Raw genomic sequence first — 23,285 nt, forward strand, 5'->3', positions numbered from 1 at the left:
TCGAGAGAGAACTGTCAGGGTTCATCTATAGTTTTTCAGGAAGCAAAATTAAATATTTATAATTGTAACCTTGACTACTGGGAATTGTAGTTGACTCCAGATATGAGTTTAGTACTTGGCATTAATTTGTGTTAGTTGCAGAAGGGGGATGTTTGTATCATCATCATCATTAGACTTTATGCCACTATGCAAATACGTACAAATATACATAAGTAGTCACTGATTACTGACCATTCAGTGGCCATTCACACTTACAGTGGCACTGAAAAAGGAGGCTTATGACCAGTCATTGAACTTCCGGCTCTCACAGCACCTCCACAGTCATGTGATTCCAGTCTAGATACTTGCCAACTGGCTTGCCTTTATAGTGGTTGCAGAATCCCCCAGTCAGATGATCAGAATTTACAACCTTCCCTGCTGGCTTCCCACCAGCCCAGTCAATGGGGAAAGCCAAGGAAAGGTTGCAAATCATCCAGTAAGTCGCTCACACCCACTGGGCAGCAGTCACCCCAACTCTGCCACACTCATGCCATGCCTTGCAAGCTGCATGCGCACACCCACCCACCTGTTAGATAGCAGCCATTCCCAGCCTCACCGTGCTTGCCTGCCAGCCTTCTTGCGAACTGTGTGGGACTGGCTTAATAACCCAAGATCCTCATTTAACAATGGGAATGAGGAAGGCTGGGATTGCCACCACCAAGCATTGCAGTTGTATGAATTCATGCTTTATGTCCACATCACTTAATGTCGAAAATACCGATTCCAGTTCCTATCATGAACCAATGATTACCTGTAATCAACCGAGTTTGTTTTTGTATGCTCTCAGTTGAGAGCTACCTATGAATGCAAGATGGGATCAAATGAGTTAGCTCTTTATATTCATATTATACTTTGGTCCTCAGACTCTGAAACTGATCCTTATCTTTTGCCCAAGAGACCGCTTGATTAAAAAAAAAGTCTATAGCCAGGCAATATCTCATTAAATCTTGGTTCGGCCATAGCACTGGGAAACCTGGCTGCTTTAGAATTATTGTGCTTTGGCATGATCTTGCCTAGTCTAAATTAATACCCCATTAGCAATTTATGAAACGTGTTGAAAGAAACCCATGTAGAGGAAGAAAAGATAGAGTGATAAGTAGAACAATTAAAACTGGTGTTACTTCATGTTCTTCTTATTATGTTTCATATATGTTATTTGTAATAGCACCTAGTATGCACATTTGTGTGCTTAAATATACCAGGCCGCATAGCTAACAATTAATCTTTGCTTTTTTAGACAAACATGGTGTCTCTGGAAGGCCTTACCAAAGTTGTCGACCCTTCTCAGTTAACTCACGAATTTGATGGATGTTTGGAATATAACCACGAAGAATGGATAGAAATCAGAGTTGCCTTTGAGGATTATATTAGCAATGCCACTCATATGCTCTCTAGGTTGGAGGAGCTGCAGGATATATTGGCCAAAAAGGATTTGCCTCAGGACTTGGAGGCAGCCAGGAGTATGATAGAGGAGCATTCACAATTGAAGAAAAAAGTCATTAAAGCTCCTATTGAGGACCTGGACTTGGAAGGGCAAAAGCTACTGCAGAGGATACAGAGCAGCGAGACTTTCCCCAAAAAGAACTCCGGGTCTGGAAACGTGGATCTTCAGAATCTCTTGCCGAAAGTATCTACTATGTTGGACCGGCTGCACTCAACACGGCAGCATCTGCATCAGATGTGGCACGTACGGAAATTGAAATTAGACCAATGCTTTCAGCTCAGGCTTTTTGAGCAGGATGCAGAGAAGGTAAATGTAAACTTTTATGAGCTATTTTAAGGTGATTGGGACGTGTGTGTGTGTGTGTATGTGTGTGTGTATATATATATGTGTATATATATATGTGTGTGTGTGTGTGTGTGTGTGTATGTATGTGTGTGTTTGTGTGTGTAAATTTTTTGAATTGCTAACAAAGAATTAAAGGGAGACTGATATGCATTTCAAACTTATTTGTTCTCATCAGTCAGCCATACCCTTCAGAGATTCGAACCTGGGCCGACTGCGTCTTAAGCAGTTGTTTTAAGTCGGCCCAGGTTCGAATCTCAGAAGGGTATGGCTGACTGATGAGAACAAATAAGTTTGAAATGCATATCAGTCTCCCTTTAATTCTTTGTTAGCAATTCAAAAAAATTACACAAATATGAGCTGTCACTATTGTGACCACTGCCTGTGGATGGCCCTGGGTTGGGCTGAAACAGGAAATAGGATTTGTCCCATGTTTGGGGCCTAGCAAGGTAATCTGAATATTTAGCAGACATTTAACAGCCTGCATTTTTCCCTTTTAAACCTAGACTTTATGATTCACCTGTTCTCCTGGCCATTCAGGCATAGGAGGTATGTGATGATTAATGCCACAGAAAGAAGAGGTGGCTTTCCTAGCAAATTATGATGTTGCCAGAGCCCCCATTAGTTGTTAAGCTTGTTCTTTAGCAGCCTCTCCAAGCTGATGCCCACCAGATAAATGGGATTCTTTTAGTACAACTGGACGACACCAATTTAAGGAAGGCAGTAGTAAATTATACGCACATAGACATAGAGAGACATACATACATGCACTCATACGTAAAGAAAGAAAAAGAGGTAGGTGGAACTCTGGTCTCTAATTTTCAGATTCCTTAATTTTTTATAATCTGGCAGGATTTTTTTAATTAAATGTTTATTTTTATCCCTCCTTTTTTATTCTGATAGGTGCTTGATTGGTGGTAATGGGATACCAATCTTTTGCACAATTCAGAATAAATCACGGTGTAGGAACTCGCTATATTTAAAAAGTAAGACTAGGAAAAAGCATAAGATACTGCAGTAAAATATTTATTTTTATTGTTATTATAAATCACTTTAACCTAGCTAATTTGATGATTTAGGCAAATTAATCATAACACTGGGATTTGAGTGAGATATCTTATTACCCTTACACATATGTACATGCTGTTCTCAGCCAAGATTGGCTTCAAGTCTGATTTGCAATTAAGAACCAACAGAGAAGAAACAGCACAATAAAATCATAACCAATTCACTACTATTTCTGTAGCTTGTTCTTTTTTTGGGACCCTGCCATTTTTTTTTCTGGGCTGAAAACCAACATCTCTAAAGTTCTTTCACAGAGGGCTTTTTCAGGAGACCCAACAAGTTTTTAACCTTATATTTTCATCTAAACAGCTAAAATATTGCAAAAGTCTCAAGACAGTTATATACTCTATTGCAGTGATGGCGAACCTTTTAGAGACCAAGTGCCCAAACTGCAACCCAAAACCCACTTATGTATCGTCGGGTGCCGGGTGGGCATGGCCCATTGGGTAGGTGTGGCCCATTGGGTGGGTGTGCCATACGTTCGCCACCACGGCTCTATCTCCTGTTGAAATAGCTTTTTAAAGCATCTACAAGTAGAAGTCAAATAAAAGGCATAGGCTGCACTGTCTTTCAGGCTATTCTAATTTCAGCCCTAAAATAGGGTCTTTCTCTATTAACTAGTAATAGGGATTTGGAGGAAAGAGTATGAAAAACATTGGATGTTTTTGAATCTGAAGTATCCAGTTTTTAAATGCAAAGTGCTTTGCCTGGAGTTGGAAACAGTCACTCCAAGTATTTTGAGACATCTATTAGTGTGAACTACTCTGTTTTGAGCTAGGAACACTTCCAGAATGCTGGAAACTAGCAGTTTCACATCTTTAAAAAATGCTTCATACCTGAAGCATAAATAGGAAATAGGACGTTCTGAATTTGAAAACAGTTTGACTTGGAATGTTGTGTATGTCCCTGTCTTAATATTCCATTGTTTGGATTTCATTTTTATAGATATTCAGAAAATATATGATATTCTCTGTTTAAAGGTTTGCAAGCTTTCTTAGTCAATTGAATAGCTGAGAAGATCTGAATAGATTCTACCTAATTTATATCCTAACATGGGGACAGATTTCCTGCTTGGAAAATACATTGATCCAGCATCCCATACATGCAGGAAATGTTCCCCCAAATTTAAGATTCAGCAGGGGCTGGAAAGAAGCATCTGGAAATATATGATTGATTCATCCTTTTTGCCAGTGACAACAGGAGACGATAAACATGAGTTGGAACAAATTCTAACCTTACGCTTTTCTTCTGTAGCTGGGTACCTGGGAGAATTAAATGAGTGAAAAGAATGTTGTTAGAATGTAACATACGTTTGGGTTTTGCGCTATTTTATTCTAAGCAAAAACATGTGTGCCATTGTATTTATATTTCAGGTTTCCTATGTCTGATTATCATTATTATAATGAACTAGACTGGTCCATGAACATTTATTCCATAAGAAATTCTGTATTTGGGCATTTGGAGATGCCATAGCTCAAACTGAACTGTGTTTGATTACAACAGAGTTTTAACTTACTTGTACTTTTGAAACGATATCTGTATCTGCTGAGATTTCCTGCTTAATCTTTGCTATTAAAGTAAAGGCACCTGGGCAGCTGGCTTTAGATTTACATTCAAACTCTTAGAGCTGTTTGGGGCATCTTGGTTGTCTTTATTACTTTGCTTATATTTAGGGAGATAAGACAGACAAATTGGATGGTGAACTCCAACTCAAGCACATAGCATTGGAGAGTATTTGTGTTTGTTTATTGTACCAGCAAAGAATTATGGCTAAACCATCAAAGCTTTAAAAGATTATAAAGAAGAGAACCACCACCCCTGCGATATTGTCATTTGGATATTTTTATAGGACTCTTTTAAAGTGCACCTATACCACAGGTCTGCAACCCGCGGCTCCGGAGCCGCATGCGGCTCTTTCAGCCGTCTCCTGCGGCTCCCAGTCCTCTGCCATGTGCAGTCCCCAAAAAAAAAGTGGGACTAAAAAAGTTCAACCACTCAATTCAAATATGAAGGGTAGGTGCATATCTCGCCTTGGCTCCACTCTTCAGTCAAACCCTGTTCTGCGCATGCGCCCATGTACGCGCATGTGCACACATTTTTTGCGTCTCCCAGTTTTTCCTTTTGTGAGGGAACCGGTTCCGAGTGGCTCTTTCACTGTTTCAGGTTGCTGACCCCTGACCTATACCAAATAAACTAAATAGTGGGTATTAATTAGCTACCTTTTTAAAAATGAGTTGTAGTTAGATGTTTTAATTCTCATCCCACAAATTCCAAATAGCCATGCCAAAACTTCACATTGATTGACACTCTCACTTTTCAAATCTCAAGTATAGCTTGCAGTAAATTAAAACATATAGGCAATAAAGCTATCTAGTTGAGCACATATCAACATCAAATTTAGGATAGGAGTATCTTGTTCAAAATTATGAGTCGATATCCGAAATATTTTAGTTCAAATTAGAATTTTCAATCTATCTTGGACAAACCTGACTGTGAAATATCCTGTAGTATATTAATAGAAATGTAGCCTGAGAATTTTCAAGGGTTTCTTTTAATTTAATCTCGGGTTTCCATTTCTTACACTTTGTTATTGATTTTAAAAAGGCATATATTTTATAACTGCCTGAATTTAATTGTTGACATTTCTTCTCAACCAACGTACACTATAGAATTAGAAATTCTGAACATCTCAGTTAAAATGTGTCTTCAGGGTCAACAATTTAGTTATTTGCTCCTGGAATCACTTGGAGAGATGAGGAGATGGAGAGATTTTTTCAGTCCTATCTTTTGGCCCAGCACTCTCCTTCCCTGAACAGATGGTATGATCTCAGAGCTTTTCCAAGTGATAGCCCTGGGGGAGCACAATGTAAGGGCTGAAGCTAGTCAATCTAGTGCAGCCCAGGATTTTATGGATATCATTACAACAAATGGAACTATCCGAGAATGTGATTGACCTGACATACAGAGGAAACCATCAGTTGGACAGGAAACTGCTGATCTGGGCTGTGGGGTTGATACTCCACTGTCATGGACGGACTGCTCCGTTGAGATTATCAGTGTCTTTTCCCCATTGCAATGTGGCTTTCATGGTTTTCCAGTTATGTTAGGCACTTGAGTTGAAACCCTGTGACTTGGCCCATTGCCGTATGTTAATAGGGCAGGTGGGAGGATTATGGGTTTTTACACTGTGATATTTTAATGATGTAAGCTGTGTACGAGTTGGCTGGTCATATAATTTTTTTTTAATTAAAAAAATCATAAATTACTCCCACCCCCACTTCCGCTTTCAGCCACCATCTCCTTCAGCTTGCCAGAATTACCTGGTTATCTTGGAGTGACAACCATAAAGTAAGTAGAACAGTGGCTAAGAAGCAAATGAAGGAAACATATGACAAATTTAAATGAGTAGTATGAGAATTCATTACTGAGCTTACTCTATGGCATGGAAGGAGTTGTATTCATTGTATTTTTTAAGTGTTTTTGATGTTTGTTCTGATTTGTGAAGCATTTTAAATACTTTGACCTTGAAAGTGAATTGATTATATCCTCCATGGCCTAATATGGTAAAGGGTGGCATATATCTGGTAAATGTGGCCACATCAGATATTTCATAATTAATGAAGATGTTTTGGAAGAGGTATCCACAGCACTATGTAGTCCACTATTGTTGAGGCCAGAAGATGAAGATTATGCTCATGGAGAAATTCAACCAGTTATGTGTACAGATAGTCCTTATTAGTGACTGCTGTGAACAGCAACCATCTGCAGTTACAATGATGATGAAAAAGTAACTTTGCCACCATTCCTCACATTCACGACCTTCACAGATCTGGAAGGGGAAGGAAAGCTGAAGTAAAATCATAAGCACAATCACTGTTTCACTTGGTGAGCACTTCAAATTAATGGCTGTGTTTCCAGTCCCACTTGTCACTAAATGAAAACCAACTGTACTTGTTTGTCTTGATTTGTTACACCTAGTAAGAAGGGGGTAGCCAGTTGAATTGAAGAAGTCATTAATACATTTTATTATTGGCTCTGATAATGATCAGATCCTTTGAAAGAAGCAAGAACCAGGCCAGTAATGAAGAAATCTAACGTGGACACAGAGTAGAGAATAAGGAAAAAATGAGCAACCCTACCCCTATTTTCAGATATGATACTCAAGTGTGTGGATGATGATCGACTCCAAGCACTCCTGCACGAAGTTGATTTTCTCAGATTCATTTCAAATTTGGTCATCCTGTGGGTATATTTCTCTCTGACAGAACAGGGATTTGTGTATTATCTTCAAAATCTCAACAGCTTTCAATAGCATTGATGTAGTATCTTCCGGAACTGCCTGAGATAGAAGCACTGTTGTTGTTTTTTTCCAGTTCCGCTCCTAGTTGACTAAACATTCTCAGAAGGTGGTGCTGTGGTCTTATACCCCACCCCCCGCCGCCGTTCCATGGCAGCAGGATCACAATTGTCCTCAGCTTTATGCCCATACAATTTAATATCTGTGTGAAAGCCATTGGGGGAGATAATTTGAAGTCGTGTGGTTAGTTTAACAATGCACAGTTGATGTGCAGCTTTACCTCACTTTTCCATCTAAACTGGTGTAGCAGTAAATATCCCAAATCAGTGGCTCCGCATAGAAATGTTGAAGCCCAGTGAATGAAGTTCTATCCAGACAATGAAGTGCGCTTGGCAAATGGCACCTTTGCTCAAATGGACCACATTTGGCCTGTTCTGAAAAGGATTGCACTATTCTTAAAATAATGAACTGAGGATATTCCTGGATCCAGTACTGTCACTAGTGTCATAGATGGTTTTGATGGCCAGTAGTCTGCTTAGGGTGAAGTACTAGTTTGGATCCTTTCCAAACAGGAATATCATCAGTTATCTGCTCTGGCAACAGGCTTGGGGTTGATTTTGAAGACAGTTCAGAAACTTTGAACTGTCCAAAATAGAGCTGAAGTTGGAGGTGATCAATATGATCATGTTGGTTGATAATGCTCTTCAATTTGTTAATGCTTGTTGGTATATCCTGCCAAGTTCTTATGAAGTTCTTATAAATGAAGTTGACTATTTTCATTGAATAGTTGCTTTTTCAGTTTATTCATCTTTTGAAATCTTACCTAATCCATTGGAGGGAGCCCACATCAGCCAAACACATTTTGGAGAGTATACTGTATATAAACATATTTTCAACCAAATAAGTAGAATATAAGGCCCAGGTTGATTATTTCATCTTGTTTCATTGGTACATCAGTAAGCATTTTTTCAGTGGGTGTTTCAACAAATTTTCCATTTGACAGATATTGTGTCTTTTGGGGCAGCGCTCCTTTATACTTACTTCATCTTTTCAAAATGAGTCATGGCATGTATCACTTTTATCAATTTCTTTTTGCCTAGCTAGCCTTTTATCTTTAGGTTAATATTTGAGGTATATTGAGAAACTAAAAGAGCCAACTTTTAGTTTCAAGGCAATTGTTACTAGCTACCTGAATGGTTATTTACATGACTGTCTTGACCAGCTCTGTATCATTAGGAAGCTTTGCTAAAATTGTAAGTCATTTATATGATAATGGGCAAATGTTTTAAGCCTCTGTGCACTTCTATGCTGAACATTAATTTTTGCTTTTTTTAGATGTTTGACTGGATCACACACAATAAAGGGCTGTTTTTGAACAGCTACACAGAAATTGGAGCCAGTCACCCTCATGCTATGGAACTTCAGACACAGCACAACCATTTTGCTATGAACTGTATGGTAAGAATTTTGCAAGAGCACTTCGCGGGGGGTTTGATACACCTTGTTCTTTTTAATATCAGAATGCACAGCTTTGCTTTCTGATCCTCACTGAAAGCAGGGTAATGGAAAGTCAGGGGAGAATCCAGTGTAAATAAATAGCAGAGAAGAGAGATTGAGAAGAACATAGCTTGCTCGATTAGGTAACTTACAAACGGAAAGGAGGACTTAACGGAAAAATCATTTGTGTGTGTGTGTGTGTGTGTGTGTGTGTTAGATACACTTACACACATCTAAATATATAAAACTTCTAGACTACTGTTCAAAAACTTGAAGTAACATTTAAAAATACTATACAGTGTGTGTGGATGTGTGTCTGTCTGTCACAAACACACACACAGTCAGATGCTGTACAGTTTGGAAGGGAATAGGTAACTCGTAGAATTCCCAAAGGAAGAGTAAAATACATTTCAAGCCTAATGGCCGAAGGGACCTAGCATTTAATTGACAGTTCTTAAAAGGGGTTTTGAAATGGAAATGCATTAATAAAACAAATGCTAGGATTTATTCAACTTTTAAGTTGTGGCTTGTTTCTCCTGGGCATTACTTTCACTTGGATCTACAATTTGGATGTGACCTGTTTTGACAGCAGTTTTGAACTTCTGCAGTTTGGATGTGACCTGTTTTGACGGCAGTTTTGAACTTCTTAGGGCTACTTATCGAGAGGTCTGTTTGGGTTTTCCTTACTTAAAACAGAACTGAATTTATGTACCGTATTTTCCGGCGTATAAGACGACCCGGCGTATAAGACGACCCCCTACTTTTAAGACGTTTTTCAAGGTTTTTTGTCTTATACGCCGGAAAATACTTACATGCCCTGCCCTCCCTGTCCGTCGCACAGGAGGCGAAGGCCCGACTGGCCCCGCCGGCCCTCCCGCTTCTCCCGCACTTCTGCCGGCCCCCGAGGTGCAGTGTTTCCCGGGCGGCAGGCAGCGCCGGAGGGCAGCTGCCACCCCGCCACAGCTGGCGCCCCTCCTGCTTCCCCCTCCCCAGGCCTTGAACTTCTCCCATTCGGCGCAGGGCGGGGCAGCTCTGCCCGCAGCCTCTTTTTCATGTGCCGCTTCCCTCTCACTGTCGGCCGAGGCGTGCTCGGCCCGGGCTCCCAGTCCCTCTTCCCGCCCTGCCCCTCATGGAGCTGGACTGGGCGTGCAGCCTCTCGGTGTGGCTGCTTTTCCTGGGCAGCCTGGCGGTGCGGCTCCTGCGCTCGGACCTGTTGCTGAGCCGGCGGCTGCTGCTGCGCATGGGGCTGCTGGCCGTCCTGCAGTTGCTGGGCCGTCCTGCCGCTGCCCCTCAGCGCCGCGCTCACGGCGGCTGCCTGCTGGCTCGTCTCGGCCAGCACCGCCCGGCGGAAGCGCAGCATCAGACGGGAGCAGGACTTCCCTGCCGGCTCCCGTCCGACGCTCTTCCCTCTTGAGGCAGCTGCTGCCGCAAGAGGGAAGAGCGTCGGACGGGAGGCAGCAGGGAAGTCTTGCGTGCGCGCGCGTGTGCAGGACTTCCCTGCCGGCTCCCGTCCGACGCTCTTCCCTCTTGAGGCAGCATCCCCGAGGACTCCTTAGGAGCCGGGGAGCGATGCTGCCTCAAGAGGGAAGAGCGTCGGGCGGGAGCCGGCAGGGCAGTCCTGCACACGCGCGCACTCCCCAGCTGCTAAGGAGCAGCCGGGGAGTGCGCGCGTGCGCAGGACTGCCCTGCCGGCTCCCGCCAGACGCCACCCACTGATTTTCTGGCGTATAAGACTGGGCGTATAAGACGACCCCCCAACTTTTGAGGTGATTTTCATGGGTTAAAAAGTCGTCTTATACGCCGGAAAATACGGTAGCTTGAGCTTGAATTTTGGATTCCTTGGTGCTTCCTCCTCTTTGTTTTTTGCTTGCAGATAATTTATTATCTGACTAGGTAACATCATCAGAATTTCTTTTTGAAGAAGAAAATGTGAAAGTTATAGTCTTCAGTAGAATTTTGTATTTTCCTGAAAGCTTTATTGATATGACGTCGTGTTCGACTTTAGATTGATCATTACTAATCAGACAGTTTGCAATATGCCACTTATGAAAGGGAGGCTTCAAAAGGAATTAAATCTTTTCTAGAGAAAAAAGAGAAACTTATCTAAATTAAGATTTTTTTTTAAATACTCATATGATCCTAACAGATGTATCAGTCACATCTGTCCCAACGGACAACACAATCTATAGTGTCTCTTTTCTGGAACTTGTTTTTCTCTTCTTGTTAATTTAGATAAAGCTCTGCCTTTATTTATGGAGAGCAGGTTCATTTTACTGAAGCAGGCTCCCCTCAGCTGAATAAATAAAACAAGAAGGAGAATCCCTTTCAAAGCTGTAGATCTTTCAGGAGAACCATTGCCTACTTTGAAGAAAGCAAAACTTTACACTTATTTTTTTTAAAAAATGGTTTTCCCATTATCACGCTTCTATATATAATTCTCTTAGCATTGGAAAGATGCCTATTTAATCAGATTATAGAATGACGAGCTTGATTTTGTGCTTCGGTGAAAGTGAAATCTGTCATCCAATTCGAAAGCAAATGAGGTCAGGTCAAGAATATAGTTGAACTGGAAGACCAGTGTCTGAAATTCATTTCTTCTCTTGAAGTCTCTCTCCCATTGAGACCTGAAGTTCTGGGTTTTTTTTCTAAAATTACCCTGTAATCAGCAGTTTTTATGCCTCTTATACAACCTTGAAAGAATATTTTAAACAAAAGATGCTCTATTAACATTAGGTGTTCAGATCAGTCCAAATGCAGTATGTATGTATGTATGTATGTATGTATGTATTTATTTATTTTATATACCGCCCTTCTCCCGTAGGACTCAGGGCGGTTCACAAGTTTTTTTAAAAAGAACAATACAACAATTACAAAACTTAAAATCAATTAAAAAGATTATATAGACCTTGCAATAAAACCCAGTTAAAAAACAGTTAAAATCCAATTAATATGCTCAGACCAGGCCAGAGAGCTCAAAGAGCCAGGTCTTCAGGTCCCGGTGGAATGAACGAAGGTCAGGGGCAGTCCTAAGCTCTACGGGCAGCTGGTTCCAAAGGGCAGGCGCACCCACAGAGAAGGCCTTCCCCCTGGGTATTGTTCGCCGGCAATCTTTTACCGGTGGTACCCTGAGAAGACCCTCCCTGTGGGAGCGCACAGGACGAAGGGAGCTTGATGCCGGCAGCAGGTGTTCCCTCAGATATCCCGGACCCAAGCCATTTAGGGCTTTATAGGTCATCACCAGCACCTTGAATCTCACCCGGTGGGCAACCGGGACCTTAGTATGCTTCCTTCTAGCTCAGTTTTTCTACTGCTCCTTAAAACAGGTGGCAGTGAGTTGGAAATGGCATTGGCACAAACATTTGACACTTCTCTTTACTTTTCCAGAATTCAGTAGAGACTCCTAAAACTTGGGGAGAGTCAGTTAATTATGTTTTCTTATGATTGAACTATCAGTGCCATATATACCATGTTAGGTGTCTAATCGTTTAAAATAAAAGATATGAAGCTAGTAGTATCACATCAGATAACTGCTTTTGGCAGTTATAGCTTCCTGGGTTTCAGTTAGAACTTAGACCAATGTAGCTCAGGGTTTCCCAATCTTTTAGCCTAATGATTAATGTTATAGTCTGAAAATATGTGCAAGCTCTCTTTGCCTTTTTGGGAAGGGAGAGCTTGCTCATTCAGAAAACAAATTCTCACAAATTACAAAGCACCACTTTATCAGAATGCTATTGGTCACCACATCTCGTCCTCCAGCAAAACGTTCTTTCTCGGAAAGTACTGTGGTATATTGTATTGTGTTACATTGGGTAAAAACATAGTGCATTTTAGTATGTTGTTATAAGCCAGTGTAAGTTGAGATGATTTGACAAGTCGAAGATGAAAACAAAATACCATTGACTTACACACAAAATATAGTAACAATGCATAGTGTGACAGAGGAAAAGCTGACTCATATTGAAGGATAATTTACGGTATTTTTCTTATGACTTTCCCTCTACTTGGCACTGAATAGTTTCTTGTCCATTCTATTCCAATCAGGGCCATCACTTAATGTTTGTCATGCATGTAAAAAAGCATGACTTCATCTTTTTCCTATTGGGGAGTATTTTTGATATGGTTGGTCCATAGCGTTATGCATTGGGTAGCAGAGCTCCCACCAACAAGGGTATCTTGGTTTTTTGTTTTTGTTTTCAAGAAAATCTGATTTATATTAAGCTCTGGGTTCCTTTGTATTCCTATTCTCCCTGCCTTGGTTTATTTTGCCTATAGTAAAAAATATACAACAGGGATAAGGTACTGAGAGCCCTGTAGATATAGTTGAGTCGGAGCTTCCAATAATCAGTATAAGCAATGGTGAAGAGAAGCCTAGTTTTAGAATAGTGTTAACAAAAACTCAATATTTTGTGTTTTCAATTCAGCATACTGGAAGTATACTTTTTTCCTAAATAATAAGACTGGTGAATTTCTCTTGATGTAGACCTTAAGCAAAGTGCCTACTGTTAGGACATTAGCAGAAAGCTTTTATCTTGGCTGATGCTGGTTTTTGAGTCAGATCATCAAGTTTTAGTCCCCTCAGTAATCTTGTCTGCCTCCTTTTTTTTTATAGAATGTGTACGTGAATATAAATCGCATAATGTCGGTAGCCAATCGTTTGGTGGAGTCTGGTCACTATGCTTCACAACAAATCAAGCAGATTGCCAACCAGTTGGAACAGGAATGGAAGGCATTTGCTGCAGCCTTGGATGAACGCAGCACCTTGCTGGATATGTCGGCTATTTTCCACCAGAAGGCTGAGCAGGTCAGTCATTCCACAAGGCCAAAGGATGTCTGTTGGTTTTCTGAGGTGTGATTGAGTTTTATAATTATGACGTTACGTGATGTGTGGTGATGTATCACGACTTTTTCCCCATTGCTGGCAATGGGGTGGGCGCAGTTTTAGCATGACACAGCTGGCCCGCGGGTCGGCAATTTGACACCCCTGCTGTAGAGCATCTGAATTCTTTTATTAAATTGCTGATTGCAGTTGTTGAAAGTGGCACTTTCCTGCCATTTTGAGACATAGGCCAGCCATAGAAGCCATGTGCAAACTACGTTTCTAATCCCTTAAACAGATTTTCAGAAACACAAATGAATGTTCCCTTAAATATTGAGAGGAAAAGCATGGTTCTTACCTACATGGTATCAACAGTTCATCTGCTGTGACCCTCAGCTCTCCTATAAATGTTAGACATGCCCCCCGCCCCCGGCTGCCAAAATATTCCCCATTGTGGTTAGAATCAAGGGACCAGCTTGTATATTTTGCTTGCAGAGGCATTGAAAGTAGAGAAGACTCCTTATGGCTGATGAATCACTTAAAGTTACATGCAGCTATATCTGGGATCCCCACCCTCTTAGATCTTGCTTTAGGCAGCAAGAAAGAGCCATCATTGTGGTTGTTTTTGCTGCACTGCAAAACTGCACTTTATTTTTGCCGGAAGAAACAAGGAAACTCGCGTCTTGATTTTCTTCCTCCTATAAAAATTACACAAGGAAAAGGAATCGGGGTCTACTGAATCTTTTTTGTCTTTAAAGGAAAGGCCCGAAAAAGGAAGCTTGAGGTAAAATTGTCTGTACCTGCTTTAAGGATTATTGGTCTGTAAACTATGAATATTCATAGGTTCATGCTCAAGGCGTATATTGTAAAGGACCTCAGAAATGAGCTGAGGATGAATAAAAGGCAGAAACAAAAAGTGCTTTCTGCAGATTCATTTTCATTAAGTAATAAAGGATTTCTAGGAAAGTGGAGGTGTTAGAATTTAAAACCAAAGTTAAATATTTAATCCAAGGCAAATGTTTCACTCTGGTTCTTAGCTGTTAGTTTTGTTATGTAAGAGTTGCAAGTTATGTGTTGCTTCCAATGACTTAAAAACCTAATCTAGAGGGAAGCTGGCATAGAAGCTAAGCTCAAGCCCCTGAGTGGCCTGTTTCCATAACTAGATGTGACTTTCTTAATGCTATATAGTGTTCACTTATAAATTTAACTTCGTGATCTATAGTATTGTTTCTATTACAGTTAGCAGTGCTGTTTGAACTACTTTTATTGAGAGAAATGGAAGACAAAGGTTCAGCTCTACTCTCTTTGATCATTGGAATACTATTTCAGTTTCTTGCTCCACTTGTCCAGAAATACAGAAAATATAGTATCATATGATTCCTGATGCCTGCTCTCTTTAGCCACAATTTCTGTGGCCAGTAATGATGGGAACTGTAGTCCAAGAGTATGCACTTCCCAGATTCGCTCTGTGAGGGAGATGGGCAGTTTCTAAATGTAATATAGAACTAAATATAAATCAACATTAAAGAGGCCTAACTTTCTCACCTAGTATGTGCCTTCTAGATTGGAGAGCACATTGGGACTTGTATCACTTAGGACAGTGATACCCAAACCTGGGTACATTACCCAAAACTGGATAAAAGTGTCTTTTCACAAATCCATTACCCATCATAACAGGGACATTTAAATTGACTTAAAGATTGATATGTGCACTAAAATATATTCAAAATTCTCCCAAAGTATTCCCACAAAGATGAAACTGCTAATAATAATTTGTTGAGATGACATAAACATCATTCAACAATATTGTTTTTATACTGAAGGTCCTTGAGTTACTGTTCTGTCCCAGCCTACGTGAGTCCTTGTTATGCTCATAAGGAGAAACCCCTCTTCCAACAAATAGGCAGGAACTGCAAGAAAAACCAACCCCTTTTATTATTTACAGACCTCAGTCAATGTCCCAGGCAAACAAACTAACAGAAAGTTAGTCCTCAACACAAACGGTTGCCTTTGGCAACCAGCACCTCCCACACCTTCCCTTTTATTATTCAGCCAAGGCATGGCTTCCTAATGCCTTCTCCTTTGTCTTTGGAGCTGCCCCATTGGATTCCTCTGTCCTACTCTCTTTTCTTGCATCCTGGATATTTCCCAGCTGTGCTTCATCATTGTCCAACTCAGACTCCCAGCACAGCTGTGTCTCAGCTTGAGCACGAGTAGAGGGGCCAGGCTTCTTGTCAGACTGTAAGTCTTGGAGCTCCTCAGAGCCTTCCTCTGACGCTTAATGTCGCTCCAGGCCCCTCCTCCTCATGTGATTCCTCAGACTCAGCTGCCAGATCCACTGGCTGGCAAGGAATCACAACAGTTAGGACCATTCATTCAGCAATTGTTCATAGTTATCACAGTGCTGAAGGAAGGGACTGTACTGAAAGTTTGATAAGATTTTCTGATAAGTGGTTTTGGGTAATAAAGAATAAAGTTTGGAATCTTAGGGACTTCCTTTGCTTGCTGATGACACAAGACACACCCATATTATTTCCCTCTAGGCTGCTGCTGTTCCTCATTACTAAGCAGAGAAACATTGCCCTCATAACTTGATTGAATCTCAGTCGTACTTTGAACACCCAAACCAGGGGCCCTGCTTCCTGCTAATCATATAGTAGACACACACATACATACACACAAAAATCAACTCCCTACTGGAGTTGGGGTTTTCTAATGGTTGAGAATTCAGCTCTGCTGTTCTTTATAACAATCTCCTTTGACATTATTGTCTTTTCTTCCATTAAGCAAACAGCTCTATGATAGGTTTTCCAATGAAAATTATACTTTTCAAAGGCTTGTGTCAACCACCACCACCCCTAGATTTTCTCATATTGGAATGAAATAACTGCCACCTACTTAAATTACATTTCATTATCAAGGGCCTTAAAATGAATGTGATGCAGCTGGGGAACATTTCTTTCAAACTAGTGAATGATCTGTTTTTGATCTGGGCATTTTAAACAGGTCACACTGTCTCTTGCCTTGAGGACTGTTGTAATGCAGCCACAAAAACTGTAGATTGCTGATTTGAAAAAATAAGAATAGTAAAGCTGAGTTGTGATGCAAAAAGTCATGAATTCAGGTAGCATGTTCTAGGTTTGCTACAGGGAGTTGATAAGTTTGCCCTATTACAGTATGGAGAGATTATTGAAATTCGAAGAATTCCACAGATGCTAAATTGTGTATAGAAAATTTAATTTCTAGTACCCCCCCTTCAAATTGACAAGAACCCTATCTGAAATGATAACATAATGGGCTACATGACTTCATCTGTATGTACAACTTCATCTGTACATTCGTATCATTTGTGACTGATTTACTAATCATATTTGCTTCCTGCTGGCTTTGTCACTGAGGTGAGTTTTTTTTATAAACATTCTGCCAGATTAAGATAAGGAGGCACTTTCTACTCTCCCCAAGAGTCAACACCAACTTAAAAGATATTATCATTTTGAGCATCTTTGTATCCCTGAGGCACATATAAACCGTAAAGAAATTGTTGAGGAAAACATGCCTCCTCTTCACCTGCCTTAAAACCGGAAGGTGGGTTCATACCTCAAAATGCCATTGAATTGTGTGGGATGTGTATCCATATAAAAGAAAAGAAGCATTTTTTTTTTCTTTGGCTATTTTCTGTTCCAGGAGAAATAAAACTAGAATGTAGAGGAGTCTGTTTGGATTAAATGAATTAACCTCATTAATTGTTTGATTGGATATTTAATTGTGTACTTTTTCTACACAAAACAAGAAAACAATCCATGAATTGCAAGTTATTGTATTAATGCAATGTGTCTCTTGAGTGTGTACAGTATTGATGGTGGGGATGATAGAAGCAAATGATTTGATCTGATTTTCTGGTGCCAGAGATTGCAGCTGAACTCCTTTGGATTCATTTGGAATTCTTTTGCATGTGAATTGAGGTTTGGCTTCAGATTGTTTTAATGTTTCCATATGTGTTTGTTTCCTCTTCCAAGCCTCTCCACAGCTAACAAAGAATTCTCATATTACTGAAGTGTTTGTTTTCTTTTTAACAACCAGCTCTGTTTTGCAGAGGATAGTGAAATGAATTGGTAATTCTTTTTTGAAACGCAATCATTTTTATATTTGGGAGGAGCCAGAGTGGAAATAAACTTGAAATTATGTTAGCAGCTGAAAAACTTTGTCTGCTTTTTAATGAAGGGAAAAAAACTTACCTTTGAAAAGAAGAGCTCATTTTGTTAAAAAAAAGTGCTTGACTTGAACTTAACTTGATGTTGTTTCTTAGTGGGAATGCTTGTAGTGAAGAAGATTTTTTTCCCCTCCTAGTACATGAGTAACGTGGATTCGTGGTGTAAGGCCTGTGGTGAAGTAGAGCTTCCCTCAGAACTGCAAGATTTGGAGGATGCTATTCACCATCACCAAGGAATATATGAGCATATTACCCTGGCATACTCTGAGGTAGGTGATATTCTATTTCCAGCTTGTGAATACAATGTTTGCCGTGTTAAAAATATACAGAGGGCTTGTGCATAATAATATAACAGTGATCGTACATTTAGCAAAAAACAATGAAAATAAATTCTGTGGCATTTGAAAGAATAATAACTTTTATTATTTTACTGCAGTACAAGATTCTGTGAACCCTGAGTTCACTTCATCATTTATGTGCTTATGAGGAAGAAAGCACAACTTGAGATGGGTCAGTCTGAAAGACACTGGCTGGCCAAACGTCACCCAGCGAGCTTCATACCCGAGAGAAGGACTGGAACTCAGTCTCTCAGTTTCTAGGCCAGCACCTGAGTCACTACATCAAACTGGCTCTCAGTCTCATGTGCCAAGCAACTGAGATTAAGAATTAAGAAATTTGATGAAGAATTAAGAAATTCGATGAAGAAGATTTTGGTCTGCAAATTGTGTTTCTTATGGGCAGATGTTTGTCCTTAAGATGCTAGGAAGCAATTGTATTTGCTTCAATAAATTAACTTGGCATCACTGTGGAATTTTTTAAAAAGCTATCTAGAGATGCTTTTAATGCCCGTTTTAAGTTTGCAGTAACAAAATATTTATCATATTTAATTGGCATGGAGTTTGATTGCAGCTCCGTTAAGTAAACCCTTGAAGTAAAACAATACTAAATATGTGTGAAGTGATGCAATTCCTTATTCTTTTATTGGCCAGGTATGATTAGACACAGAAGGAATTTGTCTCTGGTCCATAAGCTGTCAGCGTACATACCAGCAACAAGTGATAAATCATGATCATAATCATAACATACAAACATCATAAATCATAAGGTACAACACTCAGGTATAAGATACTAAATAATCAACATAAATCATAATGGGATACTAAATAAAAGGAATCAACATAAATTATGAGACATAGACTACAAAGTTATAGTCGTAAGAAGCTAAGGAAATAGGTAATGGGAAAGATGAGAAGGATAATAGTAATACAGCTCTACTAAGTGGTTTGACAGTGGCTACAAAAGAAATGGTCAAACATGAACACAGTCTTCAGTTCACTTTCTGTGCTAAGCCATGATTTTAAAATGGTTTGTTGAATAAGCCAAAATGACTGCTTTCAGATATACGTCTCCTGCTTCTGCTTTTGAAAACAATCTTCTCCCCAAGATGTTCTTTAAAAGCATCGTCTATGGAAAAAGTTTCCTATGTATTAGGGTTTCTGCTTTGGAAACCCTACATTTATAGGCTACAATTGTGGCTCTATCAAATTTGCCCAAATAACTTTGGATCCATCACCAAAACTGGTCTCTCCAGCTTCATTTTGGGTGATAATCCAAAAGGATTAGAAATACTTCTTATGCTCTCACCTCAGCTTTTAAATAACAAGAAATCACATTTGTTCAATCTTTTTTTTTTACTATAACTAAAAACCATTCCGGCCTTGCACTAAATTATATGGCTACAGTTTCTTTTTTAAATTCAGTAGCTGAAATTATTTATATCATTTTAAGTGATGTCTGTTGGCTATTTTACAACTATTTATAGTACATTAGCAGTTCAGGCTTACTGCTGCTCCAATTATCACGAAGAAATAGAAATACAGTGCTGATGACTTTGTGATTAAATAAAATTATTTCAATCTTCTTCTTACTGTTGTCAGGCCTTATATTTCAGAATGCCTCTGTAATAAGATCAAGGACACTTCTCTATCACAGCTGTGGTGGAATCCTGCATTAATATAAACTTGACATCTCATATTATTCTCACTGCTATGAAGGCAGGCAGTTCTTCATCTCCTTTAAAGAGTGGGGGGAAGGGAAATGAGCATCTGAACCAGCAATGTATAGTTTGAGTTAGTAGACAATATCTAGCTAGCAATAAATCAACATTTCTGATCAGGACATGTTGATACACCTTATAAGTAATCTTATACACATCTTTCAACAAAAAGATTACTCAGGTGTACCTACATGTCCTGATCGGAAATGTTGATTTACTGCTACCAACACAGCTCATACTTAGAGATATGGAAATTTTAACTAGCTAGATATTGTCTACTAACTCAAACTATAACTGATAACTAGTCAAGGCTTATTCTTGTGATCTTATACAAAAGCAGCAGCCATTCTTATGATAGGAATCAAGTACCAGATTTTCAAAGCTCACTTTTTAGGATAACCAAAGCTCATGGCAATGTACAAATCAAACACTTTTTTTTAAAATAGAAGAGAGGAGGAAAATTATTCCTGTATTTGGATCCTTCCAGGATTACTTTAAAAAAAATGTATGGGAAAGAAACTCAGGCTCCAAATCTTCCCCTTCCTGGTTCTATTTAAATGTTTGTACATAGGATTGTTTAAAAAAATAATTCATGAAATTTCATAAGAGGTGTTTTTGGATTTGTTACTGTTTTATTTATTTTTTAATGCAAAATAGTCTGCTCTCAGCATTTTGGAAGCGTTTTGAATTTGGAAACAAAATGCTTCAAATTTGCAACACCTCTGTTTCAAGCTTGACATGCTTCCAGAAAGGCTCCAGAATGAAGTTTGCCTTTAAAGCAAGGCATTTTGGACAGTTCGCACTCAGAATCCTTTAAAATGAAACATTTATCTATTTATGCAGTTCAGGCTTTTTACATGGCATTTGAAATAGTTTAACCCAACTATTGACTATGTATTTTCTGCCATTTATAAAACCTATTTGACTGGCCCTCCCTACAAATAATGTTTATTATTTCTTCCAAAAAAAAGCTTCCTTAAATGACAACTTCCCTTTGAAACCTTCATTTTTCAGTCAAACTAACCGTGAAAAGGGAAGAAGGCGAGCTTGTACAATCTGAATACCGAGCAATTTATTTTCCTTTCTAGGAAGTGAGGAAAAATATCAAAAGTTCTGTTTCTACATATACAAAACAGGATTATAAAGATAAAAGGAACAACGTTGTTCTCTTCAATAAACCTCCATAAATTGTAGCCAGAAGAGGTGTTCAGTCAAACCTCAGATTGATTACAAAGTACTTGTGCCACCGGAGTCATATTTAAAATTTGACAGAAGACAGATGGCGAAAGTAACTTAATTTATAATAATGTTGCATGGTCCCTTTCAGGCACGCCCAAGCATCCTCCTGAGGAAGACTTGATGTTTAAGTAGGTTGTTTTCAGTTCACTCAGGCTAGAGGCTGGTGAGAGTTTTCAGTCAAGTTAGTGTCATACAGTCACCATCAAGTATGTCTCATTTTAAGCTTAATTCCCTGTGTAAGGTACCTAAGAGCCTTGGTGGAGCAGTGGGCTAATGCCTCCTTAAGTAACACCAGCTGCCTGCAATTAGTGCAGGTTCGCATCCCACCAGGCTCAAGGTTGACTCAGCCTTCCATCCTTCCGAGGTAGGTAAAATGAGGACCCAGATTGTTGGGGGCAATAAGCTGACTTTGTAATAATGCCGCTTGGGGGGGGGGGTGAAAGCCCTAATAAGCAGGCATATACATAGAATGAAGGCTACTGCTAAGCTTGTAAGCCGCCCTGAGTCTTCGGAGAAGGGCGGGATATAAATGGAATTAAAATAATAATAATAAAAAAAATATTAATCTACTTGCATTTGCATGCTTTCGAACTGCTAGATGGGCAGGAGCTGGGGCAAAGAACGGGAGCTCATCCCATTTCGCAGCACTCGGGTCTCGAACCCGGGCTTTCCAGCTGACAAGCTCAGCATCTTTAACTGCCCTAAGCGTCAAGACACGTCTGGACAGGAAAACCTTTACCTTTGCACTTTCTCTGTTAAAGCAGCCTCCACATGGCCAGAAACCTCTCCATGAGTGTGTCAACTTCTGTTGGAAGGTATACCTTATCTCTCTCTCTTTTCTGCACTATTAACTGCTTGTTTGCAGAAGCTCTTGAGACATACGGATTCTTTCTGCATTACACAGCTATCGGGATGCCAATATATAAATAAGAATAATCCAGTCCGAACCAATCAACCAGAGGCTTTGGTCTATCTCAGGGGTCTTCAAACCTGGCCCTTTTATGACTTGTGAACTTCAGCTCCCAGAATTCCTCAGCCAGCAAACCCTCAGTTTGAAGACCTGTGGTCTATCTGGAAACTTCTGGGAAACCTTACATTGTAATGTTTATTGATATCATGACATCTTTGGAACATGGATATTGTACCTATATCTAATCTGACGCATAGTTATTGACTAAATAACTTTATTATCAAATGATTGCAATTTTTCCCTGTGCATGCTGCATCTGAAACCTTTTGTTTCTCAGAGTTACACATAGAAATGTGTAAATGTAACTATAAACACATCATCTCCCTCTTTTCGAAGTCAGTATTATGATTTGCGAAGACAAATGTGTAAATTCATTTTGAAGATAAATAGTAAAATTAAAGCAAAATGGCTTGCATTTTAACAAGCTTGGAATTTTAACTGTGACTGCTATTATAGACCAAGACTTGGGTGTACAAGAATTCTTTACCTCTGAAGTCTAACCTCTCCAATAAAGTCTTACAACTTGAAAGATTTCTAGAAGTAGGATTTCTTGATCAGGGGAAGTAGTGGAAATAAAATCTTGAATCCCTTCTTACTTGTTTGATTTCATCCAAAATAAATTCCAACATGCTGTTCTTGTAAAGAAAGATACATTGAATTGGCAAAAGCAGTGTTGCAATTCCATATTATAGAACTCTGCGGCCAGTATGTAAACACCTTCATTCTTACTTTCTAGGTAAGTCAGGATGGGAAATCACTGCTTGACAAACTGCAACGACCTTTGACACCTGGAAGCTCAGATTCCCTAACTGCTTCAGCCAACTATTCCAAGGCAGTGCACCATGTCCTAGATGTTATTCATGAAGTGCTGCATCACCAGAGGCAACTGGAGAACATTTGGCAACATCGAAAAGTTCGCTTACATCAACGGCTTCAACTCTGTGTCTTTCAACAGGATGTACAACAGGTCAGTCCATATCTCCTGGTATTGGGGACTCGGTATGGAAATGCATGCAGAGGCTACCCACACCTTCTTGCGCTAAGGGGAAGTTTTCCCAGGGCAGTCCAGCTCCCATTTCCAGGGAATAGAGCCTGACATTCCCAAGCTCCAAACTATTCAGTGCTTCCAGCAGCAACCTGAAACTCAGGCTGAGGAGTTCTGGGAGGACTTATTTTGGGCAGCAAGGTAGTGAGCAGCAAGCTTAACCCCTCTACTCTGAGAATATAAGTGCTCTCCATATCTCATTTGCCAAATGTATTTCAAAATTGCTATTGCTAAGCACATTGATTTGTGCTGCTTAGATTTTAAG

At 39.8% G+C, this 23,285-nt stretch overlaps 1 protein-coding gene across 2 annotated transcripts in view; it reads left to right on the top strand.

The window, feature by feature from the left end:
- Window positions 1-23,285, top strand: part of TRIO (trio Rho guanine nucleotide exchange factor) — a 266,591-nt gene that overhangs the window by 93,137 nt on the left and 150,169 nt on the right. For both annotated transcript variants that reach the window (XM_081322967.1, XM_081322968.1), the window contains exons 5-9: window positions 1,277-1,789; window positions 8,523-8,645; window positions 13,294-13,485; window positions 17,848-17,979; window positions 22,712-22,942. In XM_081322967.1, the coding sequence (XP_081179093.1) occupies window positions 1,277-1,789; window positions 8,523-8,645; window positions 13,294-13,485; window positions 17,848-17,979; window positions 22,712-22,942 (1,191 nt within the window). The remainder of the gene's footprint in view (window positions 1-1,276; window positions 1,790-8,522; window positions 8,646-13,293; window positions 13,486-17,847; window positions 17,980-22,711; window positions 22,943-23,285) is intronic.

Source organism: Vipera berus, assembly GCF_964194415.1.
Source record: "Vipera berus genome assembly, chromosome: 3".
In the NCBI taxonomy this organism is placed as follows: Eukaryota; Metazoa; Chordata; class Lepidosauria; order Squamata; family Viperidae; genus Vipera; species Vipera berus.